Source organism: Lytechinus variegatus, chromosome 6 (assembly GCF_018143015.1).
Source record: "Lytechinus variegatus isolate NC3 chromosome 6, Lvar_3.0, whole genome shotgun sequence".
Classification (NCBI taxonomy): domain Eukaryota; kingdom Metazoa; phylum Echinodermata; class Echinoidea; order Temnopleuroida; family Toxopneustidae; genus Lytechinus; species Lytechinus variegatus.
In genome coordinates this window covers 13022124-13045976 of record NC_054745.1, presented here as the reverse complement: position 1 = coordinate 13045976, position 23853 = coordinate 13022124, and the positions used below count along the sequence as shown (strand labels likewise).

Genomic DNA, 23853 nt, shown 5'->3' with positions numbered 1-23853 from the left:
AAAATATAATCAAAGCGACACCAAGATGGTGAATGTTTTTGGAATAACTCAGATAATCAGAGATACGTAATTCATGGGCCCGTATTCTGAAGTCGGGTTTAACTTAAACTCAGGTTTAAAGTTGTGGTTTAAGTATGGAAAGCCAATTGCTACATAAATCACTAACAGTAGAGATATCATATTTCAGCTCATTTGGCTATCAAATCATTCATAATTGTCAAGGAAGTATATATAGATTATAGTCTTCACCATCGATGAATCAGGAAAGAGCACAGTAAACATAAGAAACGTACAACTTAATAAAAAAAATTGATACTTATGGCTTCCCATACTTAACCACAACTTTTGATATACACATTGTCATGAATATTCATTAGGTGAGCTGATGATGTCACATCCCGACCTTTTTTTTCTCACCTGCATAGCAGAGTGAGACTATAGGCGCCGCTTTTCCGACGGCGACGGCGGCGGTGGCGGTGGCGGCGGCGGCGGCGGCGTCAACATCAAATCTTAACCTGAGGTTAAGTTTTTGAAATGACATCATAACTTAGAAAGTATATGGACCTAGTTCATGAAACTTGGCCATAAGGTTAATCACGTATTACTGAACATCCTATTAAAGTTTCATGTCACATGACCAAGGTCAAAGGTCATTTAGGGTCAATGAACTTAGACCATGTTGGAGGAATCAACATCGAAATCTTAACCTGAGGTTAAGTTTTTGAAATGTCATCATAACTTAGAAAATATATGGACCTAGTTCATGAAACTTGGACATAAGGTTAATCAAGTATCACTGAACATCCTGCATGAGTTTCACGTCACATGACCAAGGTCAAAGGTCATTTAGGGTCAATGAACTTTGGCCGAATTGGGGATATCTGTTGAATTCCCATCATAACTTTGAAAGTTTATGGATCTGATTCATGAAACTTGGACATAATAGTAACCAAGCATCACTGAACATTTTGTGCAAGTTTCAGGTCTCATGATTAAGGTCAAAGGTCATTTAGGGTCAATGAACTTTGGCCGGATTGTGGGTATCTGTTGAATTACCATCATAACTTTGAAAGTTTATTGATCTAGTTCATTAAACTTGGACATTAAAGTAATCAAGTATCACTGAACATCCTGTGCGCGTTTCAGGTCACATGACCAAGGTCAAAGGTCAATGAACTTTGGCCGAATTGGGTTATCTGTTGAATTACCATCATAACTTTGAAAGTTTATGGATCTGATTCATGAAACTTGTACATAAGAGTAATCAAGTATCACTGAACATCCTGTGCGAGTTTCAGGTCACATGATCAAGGTCAAAGGTCGTGTAAGGTCAATGAACTTTGGCCATGTTGGGTTTTTTTTGTTGAATAACCATCATATCTCTGTAAGTTTATTGGTCTAGTTCATAAAAAGTGGACATAAGAGTAACCGTATATCACTAAACATCTTTTGCGAGTTAGAGTAGTTTTCAAAGTCAGCACTGCTGCTATATTGAACTGCGTGATGCAGGTGAGACGGCCAGAGGCATTCCACTTGTTTCTTATGTTATTACATTAAAATGCTCATAAATGATTTTTTCATACATGTGTAATATAATGGGTCTTCGTGATGATGAACTAAGTTGCGGCATTAAATAAGTAAAGCAGTTAATAAGTTGTCAATCCAATTGTTTTTTTTCATGGTAGACTTTTTTTAATAAACATAACAAGTGGGGATATGACATCGTCAGCCCAACTAATGAATATTTATAAAGACGTATATCTAGTACTGTATCACCAGAATAATGCAAACTTTTAGAATTCAATACTTCGTTATTTGTTATCCGATTTTAATCTAATTTTCAGCATTTTCCTCTGTGGATTTTACTTTATTTAGATTGATAGAAATATTTTCAGCCCGGAGAATCCCTTTAAAAGTCCATCAAAAATCTCTTTCAAATTGTGATGCCTATATTTTGAGTTTAATAGATTCTCTGAAGTCTTATCTTTCAAATGCTAAGAAAAAAAAGTTTCGTTCGTGCTTGAGCGAACACAGAACGTTTTTGTCCGGGTTCAAAAAGAGGTTTGCGCCAAAATTGCAGAAAATGAGAAATATGATCTTCAGACTTCTTGCTAATCAGCAGACTTCATAATTTTCTTTCTCATGATTTTTTTATTATGCTTTAAAAATTCATTTTCAAATCTATTTATTTACTTGAACTGTTTTGTTTTTGTTTTTAATACGTTATATATTAACATTGAATATTCCGTCAAAAGTAATAATAATAAAAAAATGTCAACCCAAGTATTAAGGGGATTTGCATTATAAATGGGAGGGCCGGGCGTGTAATTTATTCAAATCTTTTCATTGTGTGCTATAACTTTTGATAGACTTTTCAAAATTGTCTGGGTTTTGTTTTTTAAGACGCACTGTGTAGGGACCTTTTAACGCAGCATATGGTCCCAAGTTATGAGTGAAATCATTTGTAACGTGCGGACAGCCTTTATGAAACAACACAGCGGGGCCAAGTATTGAAGTAGCGTCCTTTCCAACTTTTGACGGCATGCAAAACAGCCCCATCCCCCGGTAGGCTTCACCAAACAGTATTTCAGGGAAGTGCCAAACAGCACGAATTAAAAATAAAGATGCAATTGAAACACAAGATTAGAGGATATCAATGAATGTGTATCAGTTCAAAACCCATTTAGCTTATTGTTAAAAAAAAGTGTAAAATAGTCACCACCTCTTTGAACCCAAGAAATCACTCAATCGAATTAAAAATAATGCCGACTAATGAGTATACACCATAAAGTATTCAATTGGTCGTGTAATTGAATTGCGGACAAGGGAACCTACTCAAAACAATCCTCTCCATTGTTTTTATAGTTTGCTTTGTTTGTGGTTGTTTTTTTATTGTTATCACATCAGTTAATAATGATGCACAAAAAATGAAATTATTAATAAAATGCATTGTTTGATTTTCTAGTTTTGAGTTATATTTCTGTTCGTAGCTGATGGGCAAGTGTCAGATATCATAGCCCCCCCCCCCCTCCATGCCCTCCACCCCTTCACTCTTCGACTCGAAAGGTACAGTGTTTACGTACATTGGATACACTGTAAACCTGTGGTGTTAAGTCTGAAACCAGTTGTCAATAGAGGATCACACCCTGAGGTGTTAAAATTACTCCCTAGAGATTGAACATAACACCAAAGAGTGTAAATGTAACAATCCAAGGTGTTAAACTAACACTGTCAATTCAACACCGGTTAAAAAAACTGGTGTGGTCCTCGATGTACACCGGTTAACACCTTATTTTTCGTTGTGTATGGATACATGATTTCTATAATCATTAGCAAAAATGAAATGAAATCATTTCTATTCAAGTTCTTATTTCCTGATATTTCTTTCTTTTTTATTCAATGAGCAGTATTACAGGAGGAGAGTTATTCGATAGGATTGTGGACGATAAGTTTGACCTCACAGAGAGCGAGGTCATCAGCTACATGAGACAGATCTGCGCAGGCGTACAACACATGCACCACAATAACATCATGCATCTTGATCTAAAACCCGAGAATTTCATGTGTGTGAAAGATAATCGATTTTGGATTGGCAAGGAAGTATGAACCGAACAACGACCTCAAGGTATTTATCATCACGATATAGATCGTAAAGAACTTAACAAAAACACAAGTTGAAATAGACAACACCATATAAAAAATCCTGAATATTCAACTCTTAATAAAATCACGTTTACTTTGATCAACAGTATGTTTAGAATGTCTGTTTATATGATGATAACTACATACAGTTGTAATTCGCCCGCCATATCCATGTATATTTGATTGATAAAGTGATCTTTTTAATTGAACGATGGAAAGAGAGAACAAGAAAAAAAAGATGTTGATAGACTGTATTCAGGAGATTCAGTTTGAACTTTTGTTACGAATTTCTGGAGGCAGGCCCGCAAGACCAAAAACTTTATGAAGTTTAGATCCAGGAACTGTGTTTTCAATATGTTTGTTTTACCTCATCTACAGGTTTTGTGTGGAACGCCGGAGTTTGTTGCCCCGGAAGTAATCAGCTTCGACGCTATCACCCCACTGACAGACATGTGGAGTGTTGGGGTCATCTGTTATGTATATAAACCACTGAACTCAATGAACATTTGTTTTTAATGATCTTTGATTTGTAGAATTATCATGATCTGTCTCAATGTTTTGCTTGTATGAAATGTGTTTGTGTGTTTATATTTTTTGCATTTTCAAAGTGATTACTTTTTCTTCTTTTGTAGTTTTTGATGAAAATTAATTCTCACAATATTTTCATTCTTTCACCTTATACTTTTTTCTCTTCACTCGACGTCTTCTCTTCCGTCTCCCTCCACCCTCTTCCCCTTTCTCCTCCTCTCCACCTTTCTCCTCCTCTTCCCCTCTTTCTTTACTCCTATTCCCTTTTCTTCATTCCTCATACAATATTTCTGAACCCCTTCCCTCATTAGACTGAGTGGATTGTCACCTTTCCTTGGAGACTCGGATACAGAGACACTGAACAACGTCACAGTGGGCGAGTGGGACTTTGAAGACGAGGCATTTGATGGCATCTCCAACGGGGCAAAAGAGTTTATCTCCAGCTTACTGGTCAAAGATCAAAGGTAACAAAATCAAATATTAATTGTATATACTTTTGTGTGTACTAATCTGGTTTAAATGCTACATAATATTTCTCTTTTAGGTCAACCCTATTTTGACTGCATCAGGCTCTGTTGGATAATTCTTGTCGTTCGAAAACGAGGCTGCATTCAAATTCGATGTTAACATTGAGATTAATTCTAGGGGCAGGTGGTTAATCTAGGCCTAGATATGTTTTCAAGATTAGCAGCCGTGCCATTATAATTGTGGAGATAATACATATCGCCGAGACACCTCAGGAGAAGGGCGCCACCTATCTGCGATTCGTTACAATGGATAACCCTTTTTTGTGTGTGTGGATCCCCTTTCTGCATTTAGGTAGCGTTGCATTGTTCAGTTGTTGTGTTTCCGGCCGGGATGTCAATCTTACCCGGGGGGGCACTTCCATTCACGAGTGGATACCATGCGCGACCATGGGGTCTCGAAAAGCACCCTTAACACGTAATTTCCATATTCTGAAAATGCACCCCTTAACAAGTATTGGCGTGTGAAACCCTACCCTTAACAAGTGTTGGAAACAAAACGATACTCTTGGCAAATATTCCCTGAAATGAACCCCTAAACAAGTACAGGAATGTTTTATTGTTACGGGTCCTTCGGTCGTCGGCTTTACCTTATTTGGTTTAGTACGACCCCACCTTCTACACCTCGTGCAAATCGGACTCTAAACACGAAGTGTTGGGGCAAAAAGGACATCCTTTATAAAACATTTTAATTTTGTTTTATCATCCTCGCAAATTCGACCCTAAAGGCGTAATTTTCCTAGCGAAATAGATACCCTTTTTTCATTATTTTTGTGTTTTTGACACCCTTATCACGTTACGTACGTAACGTGCCCTATCGTGAAAAAGACATCCTTTTTACGTGTTTTTTTGGTCGCGCATGGTATCCACTCATCAATGTAAGTGACCCCCCGGGCAATCTTATTAGTGATATTATTTCTTTGACAAATCTGCAATCGGCCAATCGGGTACAAGGATTTCAGTGACTTATAACAGTTGTAAGCTGACAAGATGCTTCGTGAAACACTCCCTCATCTTAAGACCCAGAAAAGGTAGCCCAGTAGAGCAGACTGAAGTGGAATAAAAAAAAAAGAAACATCGTTTAACATAGGATATATCGTTATATTTATCTCGTAAAGTTTAAAACAGTTTTTTAGGGGGGCGGGGGATGGAATAAAATTTCATTAGATAGTTGATGCAACAAATATTAAATATCGTGAAGGAGGGGAAAAGGTGTGCGAATATTTCTTATCATTAATATCAATTACAGAAGAAAGAGAGAAAAGTTTATCTAAATTTGCTAATCAGCACCCTGGTGTATTAAAGGGTTACCCGGTAGGAAAAAAATCCTTGAATGCTCGAGCTCTTGATCTGGGTAGCCATGTTTAAGCCGGGTATTAGTATTATAAAGCGCTTCGAAACATTGTATTAAGCGCTATGTAAATGTTACATATTGTTATTATCATAAAAGGCAGGGTGTTATTGATACCGAAATGTTGGAAAAATTAAAGTTAATTTTTTGAATTATTGAAAAATCCACCTGTAATCATCTCAAAGCCAGATTTCCTGTCTTACACTCTTATTTAGGCATAGAGGGTATTATTTTGTAGGTTAGATATTATTAGTACCCCAAAATATCAAAACGAACCCCTTTAGAGAATGATGACAGTCGCTTATTATACCCTTCTTGTCAGCTACCACATGGAATATATTTTGCGGTCTAACCCACATGCAGAAAATGGAGAGGGTCTATAACATTTGGAGATGGTTAAAGAGTTTTAGAGGAAGCTGACTCACAGAGAATGTTGCCGGTATCAATTAGATGTAGACAGCTTCTCGCCTTCCACTGGGATGCTAAGACGACCCTGGGATAGCCCATGATGACAGCTAAACTTTTGGAAACTTTTATTAATCCATTTCTTACTCTTGCCACCCGCATTTTCTATGACTTTGTCTCTCTATTTTCTCTTTATTCATTTTTATTTTTCCACGTTTCTCTTTGATTTCCTTATTTCTCTTCATGTACCTCTATCTTCATTTCTTTCTATTTTCTCTTTCTCTTCATTACTCTGTTTCATTTTTGCTTTGTTTATTTATTCCTTTCTCTCTCCGTATTTCTTCTATCTTTCTTCCTCTCTCCCTATCTGTCTCTCTCTCTCTCTCTCCGCCTCTCTCCCCTCTCTCACTCCCTCTCTCTACCCCCCCCCCCATTCCCCTTTCCTCTTTCTATTTTTCCCCTTCTGTATTTATCTGTGTTTGAATTTGATTTCAATTCTTAATCAATTCATGATAAGAATGGATGATGTTGTTGGTTATTTAATAATTCAGATTTTGGAACAAAACAAAAAGGATCGCGCTTGACAACCCCCTTACAGTAATATTGTATCCGCCATTTTTAATTCATTTGTTTGTAGTTGCTGGAAGGTGTCCAAGTGAAAAAAAAGGATGTAAGATTCCGTTGTTGCCATGGTGATGCTACTGTAGGATGTGGTGATGAGTCAAGCCTCTCGATAGGGCACAGGAAGTTCCCCCCTTGATTCGTTTTCCTCTTCATCTCTGATGAGAAACTAGTCGTAAAGGCGCGTTGTTATCATTGTTTTCTATCTTGTCTATGAAACTCCTCCTTTAATTCGCGTTGCCTAATTTCTTCCAAGGAGCATAGATTCAATATTGCAAACCATGTTTGGGGCCCGGGGGGCCACTTCTATTCACGAGTGGATACCATGCGCGACCATGGGGTCTCGAAAAGCACCCTAAACACGTAATTTCCATATTCTGAAAATGCACCCCTTAACAAGTATTGGCAAGTGAAACCCTACGAATTGGAAACAAAACGATACTCTTGGCAAATATTCCTTGAAATGAACCCCTAAACAAGTACAGGAATGTTTTATTGTTACGGGTCTTTCGGTCGCCTTAACCTTATTTGGTTTAGTACAACCCCACCTTCTACACCTCGCGCAAATCGGACTCTAAACACGAAGTGTTGGGGCAAAAAGGACATCCTTTTTAAAACATTTTAATTTTGTTTTATCATCCCCGCAAATTCGACCCTAAACACGTAATTTTCCTAGCGAAATAGATACCCTTTTTTCATTATTTTTGTGCTTTTGACACCCTTAATACGTTACGTACGTAACGTGCCCTATCGTGAAAAAGACATCCCTTTTACGTGTTTTTTTTTTGTCTCATCTCGTCAATGTAAGTGGCCCCTCCGGGGTTTGGGGGTTGGAAAATCACGAAAATCACTATCAACGTAACGTGTGATGTAATGACATCTATTTTATATACATATACAGTATGCCTTGAATTAGAGTAAAACCCCTTGCCTAAATCTAAATCCAATTTCAAAGAAGGTTCCTTTATTCACACGAACCACCTTGATGACCCAAACGTTGTATGGAAATAAAACTTGTATTTGTTGGAGTACAAACTAATATATATCTTTCTCTGTTCATATATACTATCGTTCACTGAACACACCAAAAAAAATAATCTGATGATATTTTTTGGTGGAAGCTTCAGGAAATTACGAAAGTCTCTTCCGAATACACACTTGATAGATGAGCAAGGACCCGGGGAAAGTGGGACAAAGAGGGCCAAGCCGGGGGGTGGCGGATATTGTAGTCTGCTGGAAAAGTGTTGCCAATTTTATATCGAATTAACACTTTAAGGTGGTTTCCAGTGGACGGCGGAGGGGGTATAGTTAGGACGGATAATCATATCACTGATGAGAGAGGAAAAGGTGTAATGAGAACTCAAGGTAAATAGGAACATAGGGTGCCGGGATAAAGGTGTCACGGGGTAAGCGATGTCGTGTTGAGGATTCAAAAATCGAACTAGATATGACACCTAATTATTCTAAATCCTCTCTTGACGAAGACTGATGTGCGCCTACTTTATATTGTGCATCTTCCTGCGTGTGTGTTATGTGCGGGGGGGGGGTTGAGGGGGTTATTGCCCTTATGAATTTGACTTGTTGCGATCTGTGGAAATGTAATACTAGTAATGCAATGATTTAAATCCAACATTCAGAATTCTTCTATTGCTTCTGTTCATTTGACATGATTGATCAAACAGACAGTAAATTATAATAATAATTTCGATAACAATTCGGTTTGATAATCATGATTATACTGTTTTAAAGGACAATAGACAATGAGTGTTCATGTATGAGAACAATGAAATAATTACACATGAAACAAGATGCAGTGTGATAAAACAATTTTATTTATTAACATGCTATTAACTGAACATCAGTTATGTAAACAAAGACCTATAATTGTTTTATATATTTTGTTCAAACAGATCGAATGAAATATACGTTTAACGACGTTATACAGTGCGTATCAAAAAAAAGTTTACACTTTGAAAAAATCCTGTAAAATTATACATTTGTAATATCCTGAAGATTTTTCCACCTTTTAACATTGGTACAGATCCATTTAAGCAAATTACGATATAACTGTCGAAAAATATTTCCGCTTGAGTGAGCACCATTTGCTTTTGAAAAGTTAGTGAAAAATGATTTGCGCAGAACTCTGAAATAGTTATGCAAATAAAAGTAGACCTTAATCACGAAGAACACATGGAATTTAGCTAGTAAAATTGATTTGAAGATATCTGTTACCTTCTAAAACTTGTTTCCTTGCCCAAAACACTTCGAAGGGTGCATTGCGCCCCACCCCACTCCCCCACACACCGAGGCCATCGTGACGATATTTGCTTTAAGCTGAACTGTGATTTCCATGAAATGGCTTAGGCTTGATTTTCATTTTGTTAATTATTGCCAAGCTTGGAAAAAGTGCGGAGAAACAAGTATTTAATGAAAAATGAAATGTAAACCCACTTTAAATGATAAAAACTAGGTGAAAAAAATGCTGGAGATGTCTGATATAAACTTTTGTTCATATTAATTTATGTCCTCAGATCCAGCTGGCACAAAAAGGGTAAAGGTTGTGCTTACTATGTGTTGAAATTTCAATTTGGATGGCAAAATTGTTACAAAATACTTGAATGTATCCGTTTTATTTCAATAGACTAAAAGTGCAAGGGAAATGTATGAGAAATGTTTCGCAGGGTAAGTTTAATATCTCCCTTTTCCCTTGACACAGCGTGAAAACGATCATTTTTGCGCAAACAGATTTCTGCGAGCTTTACAAAAATGGACAGTACTCACTCAAGTGTAACATTCTGTCAAAACTTTTACTTTCATTGGATAGATGAGACCCAAACCCAAGATTATATGTGAAAAAATACCCACATGTTGTATATTTTTTAATTCCCAGGGGTCTTTCAAAGTGTAAACTTTTTTTGATACGCACTGTATATCGGTACGGCGGGATGTGACGGCTTGTGTTCCTTCTTTCGACTATCCAGCCGTGAAACTTTGGGGGCATCCCAATGCCCCCTATCTTTACAATAGTGGTCGTCACTACAAAACTACTACGTCAAGAAGATCAGCTTTCGGTTTTCTCAGACGACCTCATTTGTTGGAAACTACATCGATTTCATATTTTACATTCGATTTTTATGACGTTTTCAACAATATGCTTCCTTGATCTTTACATTTGTATGATCAGCTTTCTCTATTGATTAAAATCAACATTCTCTGAGGTGAACTTGTCCCTTTAAGTCATCATGTCTAATTAAAAAAGTAAACGATGTCAATATCGAGGGAATTAGATTGCTAAAGATTTGAATTTACAATGATTTATAAATCATACAAGGGATTAGCAGCAATTAGGAAACAAAATGATATATTGTGCTGCTGCTAAACTAGTAACCTTAGAAGTCAAAGTTAAGCCGTTTTCTTTCACAGATAACGCGTACAACATACGTAACAATGATATCTGCTTTAATAATGGGTAAACATGACTCCCTTACCACACGGGCGATTAACATCTTTTTTGTGGCATTCGTTCTAATTAACGCTTAGGTCACTGTAAACAACTATATCGTAAATATAAACAAAAAGAATGGATTTTGAACCCATATGCTATGTATTCAGATTACATGTCGATGTGTCTAGTAATTATGCACCTACCTTGAATGAAGAAAATCTGCATGAATCGTATTCTTATTTAGTTGGTACCACCATGACCACTATTATTCAAATGAAACAAAAAAGTTTGACTTATTCTTTGACCGTCTTCCCCCCCCCCCCCCTCTCCTAATACCATTGTGCACTCCTTGCTTCAATACTTTTCCAAAGAGCCTGTATGCCATTCAGTTGGTGTTATTTAACTACTTGGACATATCCACGACTTTGGAGTATCAATTGAATATAAAGGGTGTCCCCGAGAATTAGTCATTAGTACTTATTTGTATTTATTTATTTCCTATTTTTATTTCGTGGCAAATGAAAAAAAATGTGTACAAGAGGAAGAAGTTACCACCGACTACTGCCTGAGGATGACTAAAAGAAAAATTGGTTTCTGTTATGAAGCTCTCCTCACTAGTCGGGCTTTAAAAATTATACAAAAATAAACAAAATGCATATGATCTTAAATATCTTAGAAAATGTCCTGGTGTCTTTTGTAATAGTGTTTTGTTGTCAATACCGTGACATATAGATACCATTCATGAGGAACATTGAAAAACATACCGAGTGTCATAGAATTTAGACATTTTCACTGTCTTTTGTCATGAACAAACTCTATAAAACGAAATGGAGTCAGTTATAGGACAAAAATATAATCAAAGCGACACCAAGATGGTGGAAGTTTTTAGAATAACTCAAGATAATCAGAGATACGTAATTCATGGGCCCGTATTCTGAAGTCGGGTTTAACTTAAACTCAGGTTTAAAGTTGTGGTTTAAGTATGGAAAGCCAATTGCTACATAAATCACCAACAGTAGAGATATCATATTTCAGCTCATTTGGCTCTCAAATCATTCATAATTGTCAAGGAAGTATAGTCTTCACCATCGATGAATCAGGAAAGAGCACAGTAAACATAAGAAACGTACAACTTAATAAAAAAATTGATACTTATGGCTTCCCATACTTAAACCACAACTTTAAACCTGAGTCTAAGTTAAACCTGACTTCAGAATACGGGCCATGGTCTCTCAGATTCAGCACTCTTCGTATGATATATTTTCGTACCCTCTAATGACTTTCATCAAAATATGATTTCCGGCGAAACATCATGTTTGATAGCTGCAAAGACGCACGCCCATTTGACAATATCTATCATTTTTCATCATAACGAAGAATCGGGAAAAAGGGATAACAAGAAAGAAGAGAAAAACGAAGAAGGTGGAAAATGAGAAGAAGAAGAAGAAGAAGGAGAAGAAAAAAGACGAAGAAGGATCAGAAGAAGAAGAAAAAATGTTATAAAAAGAAGGTCCCACCGGGATTTGAACTCGGATCGCTGGATTCAAAGTCCAGAGTGCTAACTATTACACCATGGGGCCTTTGCTAGTTGCTCCCAACACAACACAGTGTACATTTCAGTTAAAATGTTTTTTTTTTAATTCGCTGGCCACAAAAGCCGTTTCCTTTGGATTTGAAAACATCATGCCATGAATAGAAAGAATGTGCACAGCCCCAAGACCTTGTTTTTATTGAAGTTGATCATAAATGAATATTAGGAAACATTCACTGCATATATTTCATATATAATCGTTGCTAAAAAAAAAAGAAGAAGAAGAAGAAGAAGAAAAAAGAAGAAGAAGAAGAAGAAAAGGGAATAAGAAGAAGAGTGTAAAAAAGAAGGTCCCACCGAGATTTGAACTCGGATCGCTGGATTCAAAGTCCAGAGTGCTAACCATTACACCATGGGGCCTTTGGTGGTAGCTCCCAACACAATGATGATGATGATGATGATGGTGATGATGATGATGGTGATGGGGTGATACGATAATACAGATGATGATGATGATGCTGATGATGATGATGGTGATGATGATGATGCGATGATATAGATGATGATGATGATGATGATGATATAGATGTTGATGATGATGATGATGATGCGATGATACGATAATACAGATGATGATTATGATATAGATGATGATGATGATGCGATGATACGATAATACAGATGATGATGATGATGATGATGATGATGATGATGATGATGATGATGATGATGATGATAATGATTAGTGTGAAGGAGAAAAAAAGGAAAAATAAGCAGAAGAGGAGAAAAGCTTGAATCCACAAAGAGACAAAAAGGGGGAATACGTAACCACTCTTGTAATCAGCAAGCAGACAAGCCAAAATAAATCAAAGAGAAGGCATAAGAGTCACGTGATGCTATCACGTGATTCTAATCCGCCCCTTTTCGGTTCATTATATAATCGGTCAAATCTTACACCTTAATCACCTTAACGCGGACTTCACGTGTTTTTTCTGATTTTCAGCTCGTTTTTTGAACTCCAATAATCATTGTCGAGTTCAAAACGCTGGGAAATTCGAAGGCATCCTGGAAGAATTATCGGAATAGAAACACAGGAAATCTCACAACTTCCATTTTGTCATCAGAAATTTCGGACCCCGGGCTGAAATGGAAAGTAAATAAAAATGGATGTGATCACTATAAACAGAATTGTTACCTTTTCTATTTTCTTCGGGACGTTCTTCACATTTTGTAAGTTTTTCTCTCTTTTTGTTGTTCATATCTTTCTCCTTAAAAACTCGATGGGGTAATTGCATCTGATGGTATATTAAAAAAAAATACGAAATAAAATAGGCAAAGCAGAGCGATTTTTAAGTGGTATCATATTGGAGCGTATTGTGTTCGTGAAGTTACAAGTACTTAAGACTTAGCGAACGACTGGAAATGGTGTTTGGTTAGCGTTACAGTGCTTATGAAAAAAACCTTTTTTAAGGGATGTTTCGGGCAGAAAATAGTTATATCTAAATAAATAGAGTAAAATTCAAAGAGCAAAATGCAAAAAAAATCATCAAAATCGGAAAACAAATAACGAGGTTATTGAATTTAAAAGTTTATGAATATCTTGTGAAAACAGTTAGTATGCACATTGTCATGAATATTCATTAGGTGAGTTGATGATGTCACATCCCGACTTTCTTTTTTCTTATGTCATCACATTAAAAACTCATAAATGTTTGATTTTTTCATACATGTGTAAATAATGCGTCTTCATGATAATGAACTAAGTTGCGGCAATAAATAAGTAATGCACTTAATCAGTTTGTCAATCCAATTGTTTTATTCATGGTAAATTTTTTTAAATAAACCTACTTTCATGTAATAAAATACAAAAGAACCAGTTTGGATATGACATCGTCAGCCCACCTAATGAATATTTATAAAGACATACCTAGAACTGTTTCACCAGAATAATGCAAATCTTAAAAATTCAATGACTTCGTTATTTTTTATCCGATTTCAATCTAATTTTCAGCATTTTGCTCTGTGAATTTTACTCTATTTATTTAGATAGAAATATTTTCAGCCCGAATAATCCCTTTAAAATTCTATCAAAAATGTATTTCAAATTGTGATGCATATATTTTGAGTTTAATACTTCTCTGAAGTCTTATCTTTCAAATGCCATTAAGAAAAAAGTTTCGTTCGTGCTTGAGCGAACACAGAACTTTTATGTCTGAGGTTTGAAACGAGGTATGCGCCAAAATTGCAGAAAATGAGAAATATGATCGTGAGACTTCTTGCTAATCAGCAGACTTCATTTCATTTTCTTTCTCATTATTTTCTAATAATGCTTTGAAAATTCATTTTCGAAACTAATTGTTATTTGAATTGTTTTGCTGTTGTTCTTTTAGATACGTTATATTTTAGCATTTACAATTCCATCATATAAGTAATGAAAAAATTGTCAACCCAAGTATTAAGGGGATTTGCATTATAAATGGGAGGGCTGGGTGTGTTAATTTATTCAAATCCTTTCATTGTGTGCTATAACTTCAGATAGACTTTTCAAAATTGTCCGGGTTTTGTTTTTAAAGACGCACTTTGTAGGGAACTTTTAACGCAGCATGGTCCCAAGTTATGAGTCAAATCATTTGTAACTTGCTAACAGCCTTATGAAACAACACAGCGGGGCCAAGTATTGAAGTAGCGTCCTTTCCAACTTTTGACGGCATGCAAAACAGCCCCATCCCCTGGTAGGCTACACCAAGCGGTATTTCAGGGAAGTGCCAGATAGCACAAATTAAAAATCAATCAGTTTAACCAATATCTACATTCGTAAGGGTTTCATAAATATAACCATTCGTCGGCATTTATTTGACTCGATCAAAGAGTGGGTTCGATAGAGATCGATATGATGATTCGAATATCACTATTGCATATCCTTTTCCGGAACTTATGCAATTTCTGCACACTTTATTTATATCTTTATGCAACCAAAAAAACGAATTATTGCATAAAAATCAGTTATACAAGGCATATGAGACTCACAGCCTCCTCTTGTAGGGAGTAGGTGGATCTGCCTAAATTCATGAGGGGGAAAGGAATTTCTTCGTCATTTTTTTTTGTGTGTATTTTTTCATTTTTATAAAAAAACAAATATATATAATTGTTTAAAGAATAGATTCATTCAAAATGAAAGGAAAATATAGCACATAATAAATTAATAGACAGGAATCGTTCATCATTTTGTTCATAATTACGTTCAGGATGGAGAATAAAAATAAGGAGACGCACAACAATGTTTCTCTTGCCTTTTCTAAACCAATTTGATATTTTTTAATTGGTCGCTACGCTCCCTCGCTGCATCACTGTTTTTGGGGGGTTTTTTTACCCGGGAGGCTGATATTGCAGACAAATTCCCAGTAACCATAGTCATTACCTAAGCTGCCCACAATGGAAATGTTTGAAACCCCCTGAAAACCACCCTAGCCTTACCCCCCCCCCCAAAAAAAAAAATTAGTCTGTTACCGCCCCTGAATGTAAACTTCATAGCTGATATAATGGTAATAAACCTGGGGGCCGTTTCATAAAGCTGTTCGTGAGGTAAGAGCGACTTTAAGAACGACTGGTGATCCTTTCGTATGCGCTAAACCATCGCCAATGAATATACCGTTTACCACGAGAAAGGATCACCAGTCGTTCTTAAAGTCGCTCTTAACTTACGAACAGCTTTATGAAACGCCCACCTGTACCACTGGCTACCGTCTCGAGTGATAATAGGCCTTATCTAAACCAATGTTTGTAATGTGATACGGGTACCTGGACAACTATATGTACATGATTCTCATTATCTTCATTTGGTTTATCATTCAGTTCAATGGTCTGCAAGCTATGCGTTTACTTCTCGAATGGTCTAACGTCAGTGACCCGACATTTGCTCCTGTGATTTTTTGATATCTCAGAGGGCATGCTAGGGTCAGAGCCCGGGGGGGGGGGCCACTTCCATTCACGAGTGGATACCATGCGCGACCTGGGGTCTCGAAAAGCACCCTAAACACGTAATTTCCATATTCTGTAAATGCACCCCTTAACAAGTATAGGCGTGTGAAACCTTACCCTTTACAACTATTGGAAACAAAACGATACTCTTGGCAAATATTCCCTGAAATGGACCCCTAAACAAGTACAGGAATGTTTTATTGTTACGGGTCCTTCGGTCGTCGGCTTTACCTTATTTGGTTTAGTACGAACCCACCTTCTACACCTCGCGCAAATAGGACTCTAAACACGTAGTGTTGGGGCAAAAAGGACATCCTTTATAAAACATTTTAATTTTGTTTTATCATCCCCGCAAATTCGACCCTAAACACGTAATTTTCCTAGCGAAATAGATACCCTTTTTTCATTATTTTTGTGTTTTTGACACCCTTATCACGTTACGTACGTAACGTGCCCTATCGCGAAAAGGACATCCTTTTTACGTGTTTTTTTGGTCGCGCATGGTATCCACTCGTCAATGTAAGTGCCCCCCCCCCCCCGGGGTCAGAGTTAGGATTGTAATAGGTTGTAATTGGTAGAGAATAATGTAAATATAAGGATTGGGGTTTATTTAGTTATGGAGGTTAGATTTTATGTTTGGTTTAACGTGCAGATTTTCCTTCTGAGTAATTGTCGCCGGAGTAAATGTCTTGGAACCCTAATCAAGTTGGGTTAAATTGCTGTTTGGTTCAAATCATACAACATGCGTCTAATTCCACCTTGGTCTATTTTAGTCTAATTTGATTTTGGTCCAATTTCCAAGTTCGTCTAAAAAGATATGTTGCACTTTGTCAAATGAGCCATTTCAGCATCAACATTTCATCTTACATTTAATACAGACCAATTATTGATACATGAAATGAGTTTAGCCAAAATTTAATAAATAGTTGAATTACTAAGTGACAATATCAAATGCTTTGCAGACTTACTGGTTGGAGATTTACCAGAATTTGACCAAGGGCGATTATATACCAACGAAAAGTAAACATAGCGGATGGAGACAAATTTACCCTTTATTCATACATTCATCCTAAAAATGGCTGGTGAGCATGGTGGAGATGCCCATAGTTATATCAGGGGCGCATTTCATAAGACTTGCCACTGTTGTAACTTTGCCATTATGGCAACTATCATGGTAACAGGGTTCAGCAGCCAATCATAACACCGATTATATGCTAAAACTTAGAATAAATAATGAACATGAAAATAACATTTTTAAAAAATGTTTTCTCAAGGGGCTTTTTTTATAGGAGGAAATCATAATTTGTTAACAAATTTCCGGCATTACTCCTATTTGTCCACGACGGACGGCATCTGAATATTAATGAGTCAGAAAGAAGAAGATCGAGTGTATTTGAATTCCAGTTCATCGTGGCTTAGCCGTGAACCAGAATAGCCTGATGGTTGAGTCGCTGCCCGGAAAGCAGTAGATCGCAGGTTCGAATCCCACTGGTTCCAATTTTTTCTGACTTATGATATTCATTACAGATCGAGCATACTGATCTTATGATTTTCATAACAGATCGAGCATACTGATCTTAAACAAATAGGAGTATTAAATGCCGAAAATTTGTTAACAATTTTTTTTCTCATTTTTTAAGCCTTGCTGAATTTCCTCTGCATTCATTCAAGTACTTGTAATAAATATAGCCAATTTTAACATATTGTGTATCACTTTAAAGTTTAGGAAATGAATTTGCAAGCTCAATAAAAATCTCGACATTCATTGTGATCGACGTGTTGTCGGTTTTGGGGTGACAGGTCACATTTATTTCTGAGGTATAGTTAGATACTGTATAAGCATCTTTTGTCCATGTGCGATTCATTATTTTTCATAAGGAGCCAGTTGTAAACAGTTAACTATGATTTCACTATGATTTCTATGATTTCACTGAAATTCACTAAAACACTTGTCATTTATATGTATACCGTTATTGTATTTTCTTTGCAAATGTGTTTATGAAAAAGTGTTGCAGAACCCAATAAATGAAATGAAATGAAAATTTTAACTGGATAATAATAATATTACGTATCATTTACAGGGGCCCCTGATTACAAGCTGTGCTTCTTTGGGGTCCCAAACCTGTCATTTTCAGTTCTTTATTATGTAACCATTTATTTTATTTGTACTTTCTATCATGTTTGACTGATTTGAATAAATTCAATTCAATTTACGCAGAAATTAAGAAACATATAAATGAGGGGTTTATTTTTCACAAATATAAAAATATTACCCGTTTAAGGCGCTTCGGGCAAATCAATGGCTGGTCGCACGTCATTTCGATTTTAGTAGACTGAAACGGTAACCTTTTTAAGATCGAATACCATCGTCATCAGCACTGGAGGATCCAGGGGGCAAAGCCAGCCCGTGCCCCCTCCCCTTTGAGAAGCACAATTATAATATGTAATGTAGAAATGCCGTTAAAACAAAAGTGTGCCCCCCCACTTGAAAGTGAAGACCTTTTTTATTCCCCCCCCCCTTTCTGTTGCTTGTCATTTTTTTACTGGGGAAAATGTGCCCCCCCCCCCTTTTGGAAAAGCCTGGATCCGCCCCTTGATCGTCACCATGTTGTACCAAGAAGATAATGCTTTCCAAACATTTATGTATGCTTAATAAAGCAGTGGTGTACCTGGTACGACCTGTAAATGCCCGCACTTGCTTTTTACGATGACCAAATGTCAGCGTCGTTATCAGATAAAAGTTTTACAAAATATGAATAAAGGTTTTACAAGGAAAGATTTAATATATATATATAATGAAAGAATACCGCACAATCTGGCATATGGCCACAGGCTCACTTGTAAATTAAACCCGTCTACAAATAACTTACATCATCATTTTCCTTTATTTGATATCATCATTTATTTACATAATTCGGCATATAGGTTTTTCTGTTTTTCTTTTTTTATTTATAAGTTTGATGTTAAGTCATTTACCATTCAAGTTCAATTACTGTTTTACACATTTAAAACACAGCAATATCGAAGAGAATACTATTATTTTTCTTTTATAATGCAACATATCAACTCGTCTAATTAATAAAAACTATACATACATATTTTTAGCCATTCTGTTGAAATGAAAAAAGGGATACGCAAAACGCTTAAAACAGTACATGCAGACATATGAGAAGCCCAGCACAGCAAACGATGTGGAAGAGCTGTGGTGTAGTGGTTCTGACTCTCGTCTAGTCTAGCGTCCTCTGGCAAGGCGTTAATCCACACTTTGCCACTCTTGACCCAGGTGCTAAATGGGTACCCGAAAGGATGCGAAAGATATTGTATGTTTGAATTTGCCGGCACCATAATGAGGCTGAGGTAAATGCAAGGAATGCCCCCAGGGAGTGGACATTGTGCACTTTTCGTGCGGGATTGAAATTAATCCAGTGACCGGAGTAATATGCTGTAAAGCGCTGTGAGCCGTTCTGGGAAAAGCGCTATATAAAAATTAGCTACTAAACAGGCGATCAAGCTAATAGATCAATAAATCTGGAAGTAAGAGTTATATCAAGTTAAACTTGTGCATTCCTAACAAAACAAAAATAAATAACTGGTTCTTATCAAGGTCAACATGATAATGGAAGACATTGGTCCCAACATGCAAAGACTAAGAGATGCACCAGTGGCGGATCCAGAGGGGGGCGCCCCGGGCGCGCGCCCCCCCCCCCCTATTTTCGCCGGATTTTTTTTTTTTTTTTTTGGATGGTTATATTTACTGGATTGGTACAATGTAGTCAATTTCAAGAGCTAGATCTAGTCAAAACTATATTTTAACTTATGCTCATGGCCTTTGTGTTCGCACAAATGCACCTCTGTCATACTGTATTGCAATATGTAAATTCCGGAATTCCAGGGCGCGCAAGTCGATTGGTTGGAAAGTTGCACCACATGTAATCGGGAGTTGCAGTGCAGTGACCAGTGTGAAGATGTTGGATTGGATATCATTTTTTCCCGAAATTTTGTGTTTTTTGTAACATGCGTTTGTCCGTCTTTATGGCAAATACATGTAAATTGTAAGTAACAGATCGCGAGAGAAAGTGTCAACGATGCGAATGATAATGTCTATCCCCGAGATTATTCTTCACTCAAAGATGAAGCCCTATATCGGGCGCCACGTGCGCAGCATTATCATTCTGCCTTGGTCATGTACGTTTTCACTGAAATGTATAGGTCAGACATATTTGTATTTAATGTAAACTAACTTTTACACTTTCTGGTAGATTCAGAGGCATATTATCCAGGGCGCCCCAACTAAGTTTCGCCGAAGCAATCATTCCAACGAATTATCAAGGAGCAAAATTGTATATTAATCTGAACTCTGTATACCGAAGACGAGCCTCGGTTTATTTTACATTTTCTGCCACTGATAGTTATAACTTATACAATTATGGACTGGATATCAAAGCTCCTTACATGTATTTTCTAGCATTTTATCATTGACCTTATTTAATTATTTGTGGTATAGTTTTAACAAGTGCTTCGTAAAAATTGATTATCTTATGTTAAAATAAATATAAATACAATTTCATCCTGGCTGGTCATAAGTTAAGATGGCAACGCGATGAGAGACTTTGAACGTAAACAATAAAAATGATGAGAATCCCCTTAAGAAGCATTATATTACTTTGAGGTTGTGCAGAATGACTGGATTATTGAAGATGATTTGAAAATAATACGAGGGAAAAGGTTGATTACCAGAAGATGATGTCGTTTTTTTCTGTAGTTTGTAACAATTTACTGTGCATTTTGGGGAAAAAAGAACCAAATTTTATGCATGTTGCCATACGACTAAACAATTCTCGTTTGAAACACAATGTAAATACACAAATGACAATAAACAGAATGGATTATTCGGAACTTATCGATTACAAGTCTCAGTTTCGTATCATTTAAATTTGACGTTTCAATCACACGATGCAAGCAAGTGAAGAGCCTTTGCCAAATGTATGTTTTGAATGACCGCTTATACGGTGTGTGACTGGAAACCAGCTCCTAAATGAGTCAGTATGTGTCTTTTATTCATGAAGTTACAGTGATTTAAGTGTGCATTTTTCTTCTAAAGGTGCTCTAAAAATACGACTTTTGGACATGATTTTTTGAAAAAGTCCTTGCCGTGGGAGGGGGGTACCCCCCTCCCACACCCTCCCCCCGCTCGGTCGCTTCGCTCCCTCGCCGCTGGCGCCCCCCCTATTTCAAAATCCTGGATCCGTCCCTGTGCACCCTAAAATGTACGGCTGGAAAGTTGCGTCTAAGTCCGAACAAGTGACTTGCATACGCACTTATTATTGGCTAGATCATTGCACCGTGTTATGACGCGTCATCATAAAATGGCAAAATGTTCGTATTGATAATCTTTACAATAAAAAGGTTGTTTTTTATTATCATTTTTTCTTATAGCTTTTGGCCAGTTTGACTGTGACTTTGATTCAGGGTTATGTGGATGGACCCAAGATAGCACAGATTCGTTTGATTGGACCTTGTTATCTGGACCTACCTCATCAGCCGATACAGGACCAGGTGCAGATCACACGACCGGAAGTAAGTGGCGTATCCCTTCCTTCTATGGATATTCATGAGTAGTTTGAATTAAAGTGCGGTCACGTGGTAAATCTTATAATTTCACTCGTAGTTCATCATCTTAACATCTAACGTATTAAAAAGAATAAGTATGCTGATTGAACCAATATGACCAAAAAACATTATTTTGTCAATAACATTACAAACTTATAAGTGCGTGGGTGTGTGTTTGTGTGAGTGTGTCTTCTTTTTTATTTTCGGTGACCAATGTTGTGTGTTTTTTAATAGAAACTAGCGTATGTGATAGATGCATTATAGATATCTTTACTTTAAAATAATCAAATATATTGATATACAAGGGCGTAGGCTGGGGTACACTGCATCCACCAGCTGGGCGGAAGAGTTCAGACACTGGCAAGCAAAACGAAATTTGTCACGATTAAGTTCCCCCTCCCCAAGATGTGCACATCCCCCCCCCCATAACCCTTTGGTTCCACCTCCCTGGATGTCCACTCCAAATGCACAAACCAGCCTACGCTCTTGATATGGTTTTGAAGAAAAGTATGTTTGAAATAAGCAGTGTTTGGAAAAAAATGACTCTCGGAAATATATATATAATATACAGGTGGAGAGTATGCATACATCGAGACATCAAGCCCCAGGGTTCCGGGGGAGAACGCACGTCTGACAAGCCCCTATAACCAGGTCGTCGCCGGCGGCACAAAATGCCTTCGATTCTATTACCACATGTACGGGGCGACCATGGGCACTTTCAATATTTACGTGTCAAAGGTCGGGGACCCCTTGGGTAGCCCCGTCTTCCAGATGATAGGGACACAGGGAGACGATTGGAATATTGGACAGGTGAGACTTTATTTTTTTTATTCATTATCAATTTGGACCATTTTTTAAACAATGCTCATTCTTTATCAACTTGCGCATCGGATGCTTGTAAACTGAGAACAAGTTTAGTTTATAAATATCAAACATAACCCCCACCCACTCTTCGTCACACATCACACCCTCTACCACACACACCCACCCTTCCTCACACATCACACCCTCTCCCACACACACCCACCCTTCCTCACACATCAAACCCTCTCCCACACACCCACCCACCGCACACATCACACCCTCTCCCACGCACACCCATAAATACACACCCTCACACATACACATCCTCTTCCACATACCCCCCCCCCACACATACACACCCTCTCCTACCCACCCCCCCCCCCCACACACACACACCCTCACACACAGAATTTCTCCTTCCTTTAAGCAGTGTTCTCTGCGGCTATTTTTCTCCTCCCCTCTTTTATCAAGATAAATCAAAATAACGAGAAGAATGAATATTTATTAAAAGCTATGATCAAATGAATAAATGAATTAAAATTTAAACTACATGTAGGCGTTTTTTTTTCTTTTTTATTTCAATCAATAACAAAAAGTTCTTAATATACTATGTTTGTTATGTTATGGAAAATGTATCATATACGAATGATGTAATTGCAGAAGTAAACAATAAAATCAAATCAGATCAAAATAAATTGAACTGATAAAACATATATATGAATCATATAACAAAATTATGAAAAGTTCATTTTTAAAGAACTAACAATGATTATGATGACGGAAAAACAATACATTTCTAAATATGACGGGCAGTACCCCCCCCCCCCCATCCCAGAAAAAAATATACATAAATGAATAACAAAAAAAATAGAAAAACGTAATCAATCTTGATTCATTTGAGAGTTTAGAATAACGGATGGATAGAAAGTATACGATTTTGACACAAGTTCTTTACTTTTTTCTATTCTTACACTTACCTCCGCCATTAATTGTTCAGCATAAATGAACATAACTCGTTAACAACATCAAAACCGAAACTTATAGGATAGATCGAGACAAATCAATCATAAATGTTATTGAAATGATGCAGTTATGAAAGCAGTGTTAGGATTTTAAGCGAGAGAACAATGTTATGATTATACATGACAGGTTAATACGACTATCAGTTAGCAATTACACTAAGGTTTCGCCTTGAATTCTCGATCGCTGATTATAGAGTTAGATCCCGTATACATTGTGTACACATTCCTTTGTAAGATAATTATAACATGGACCTATTATTTGTAATAGGTCCTTTTATTTGTAATAGTCCATGATTATAACAAGCAGCCTATATTATGCTGAGGCCTATTATGAGATGACTTCTTCTCTTTCTTTATTGCTGTCGTTTATCTTTATTTCTTCTCTCCTCCCT

At 36.9% G+C, this 23853-nt stretch overlaps 2 protein-coding genes and 2 non-coding genes across 4 annotated transcripts in view; 2 read left to right on the top strand and 2 right to left on the bottom strand.

Annotated features, from left to right (window-relative positions):
* The first annotated feature begins 3399 nt into the window (after window positions 1–3399).
* Window positions 3400–4653, top strand: LOC121416847 (myosin light chain kinase family member 4-like). Its single transcript, XM_041610365.1, is given in 4 exon segments — window positions 3400–3569; window positions 3571–3625; window positions 4021–4123; window positions 4484–4653. Coding segments are annotated over 4 exon segments (483 nt in total). The 3' UTR covers window positions 4639–4653.
* A 7371-nt stretch (window positions 4654–12024) lies between these two features.
* Window positions 12025–12096, bottom strand: TRNAQ-UUG. Its single transcript has one exon. It is a non-coding gene; the product is annotated as a tRNA-Gln (tRNA).
* Window positions 12097–12395: 299 nt separating this feature from the next.
* Window positions 12396–12467, bottom strand: TRNAQ-UUG. The gene has a single exon. It is a non-coding gene; the product is annotated as a tRNA-Gln (tRNA).
* A 539-nt stretch (window positions 12468–13006) lies between these two features.
* The window catches only part of LOC121416846 (MAM and LDL-receptor class A domain-containing protein 2-like), a 161850-nt gene continuing 151003 nt past the window's right edge, over window positions 13007–23853 (top strand). Inside the window, exons 1-3 of the mRNA XM_041610363.1 lie at window positions 13007–13277; window positions 21462–21602; window positions 22207–22445. Of these exons, the coding sequence (XP_041466297.1) occupies window positions 13211–13277; window positions 21462–21602; window positions 22207–22445 (447 nt within the window). The 5' untranslated portion in view covers window positions 13007–13210. The remainder of the gene's footprint in view (window positions 13278–21461; window positions 21603–22206; window positions 22446–23853) is intronic.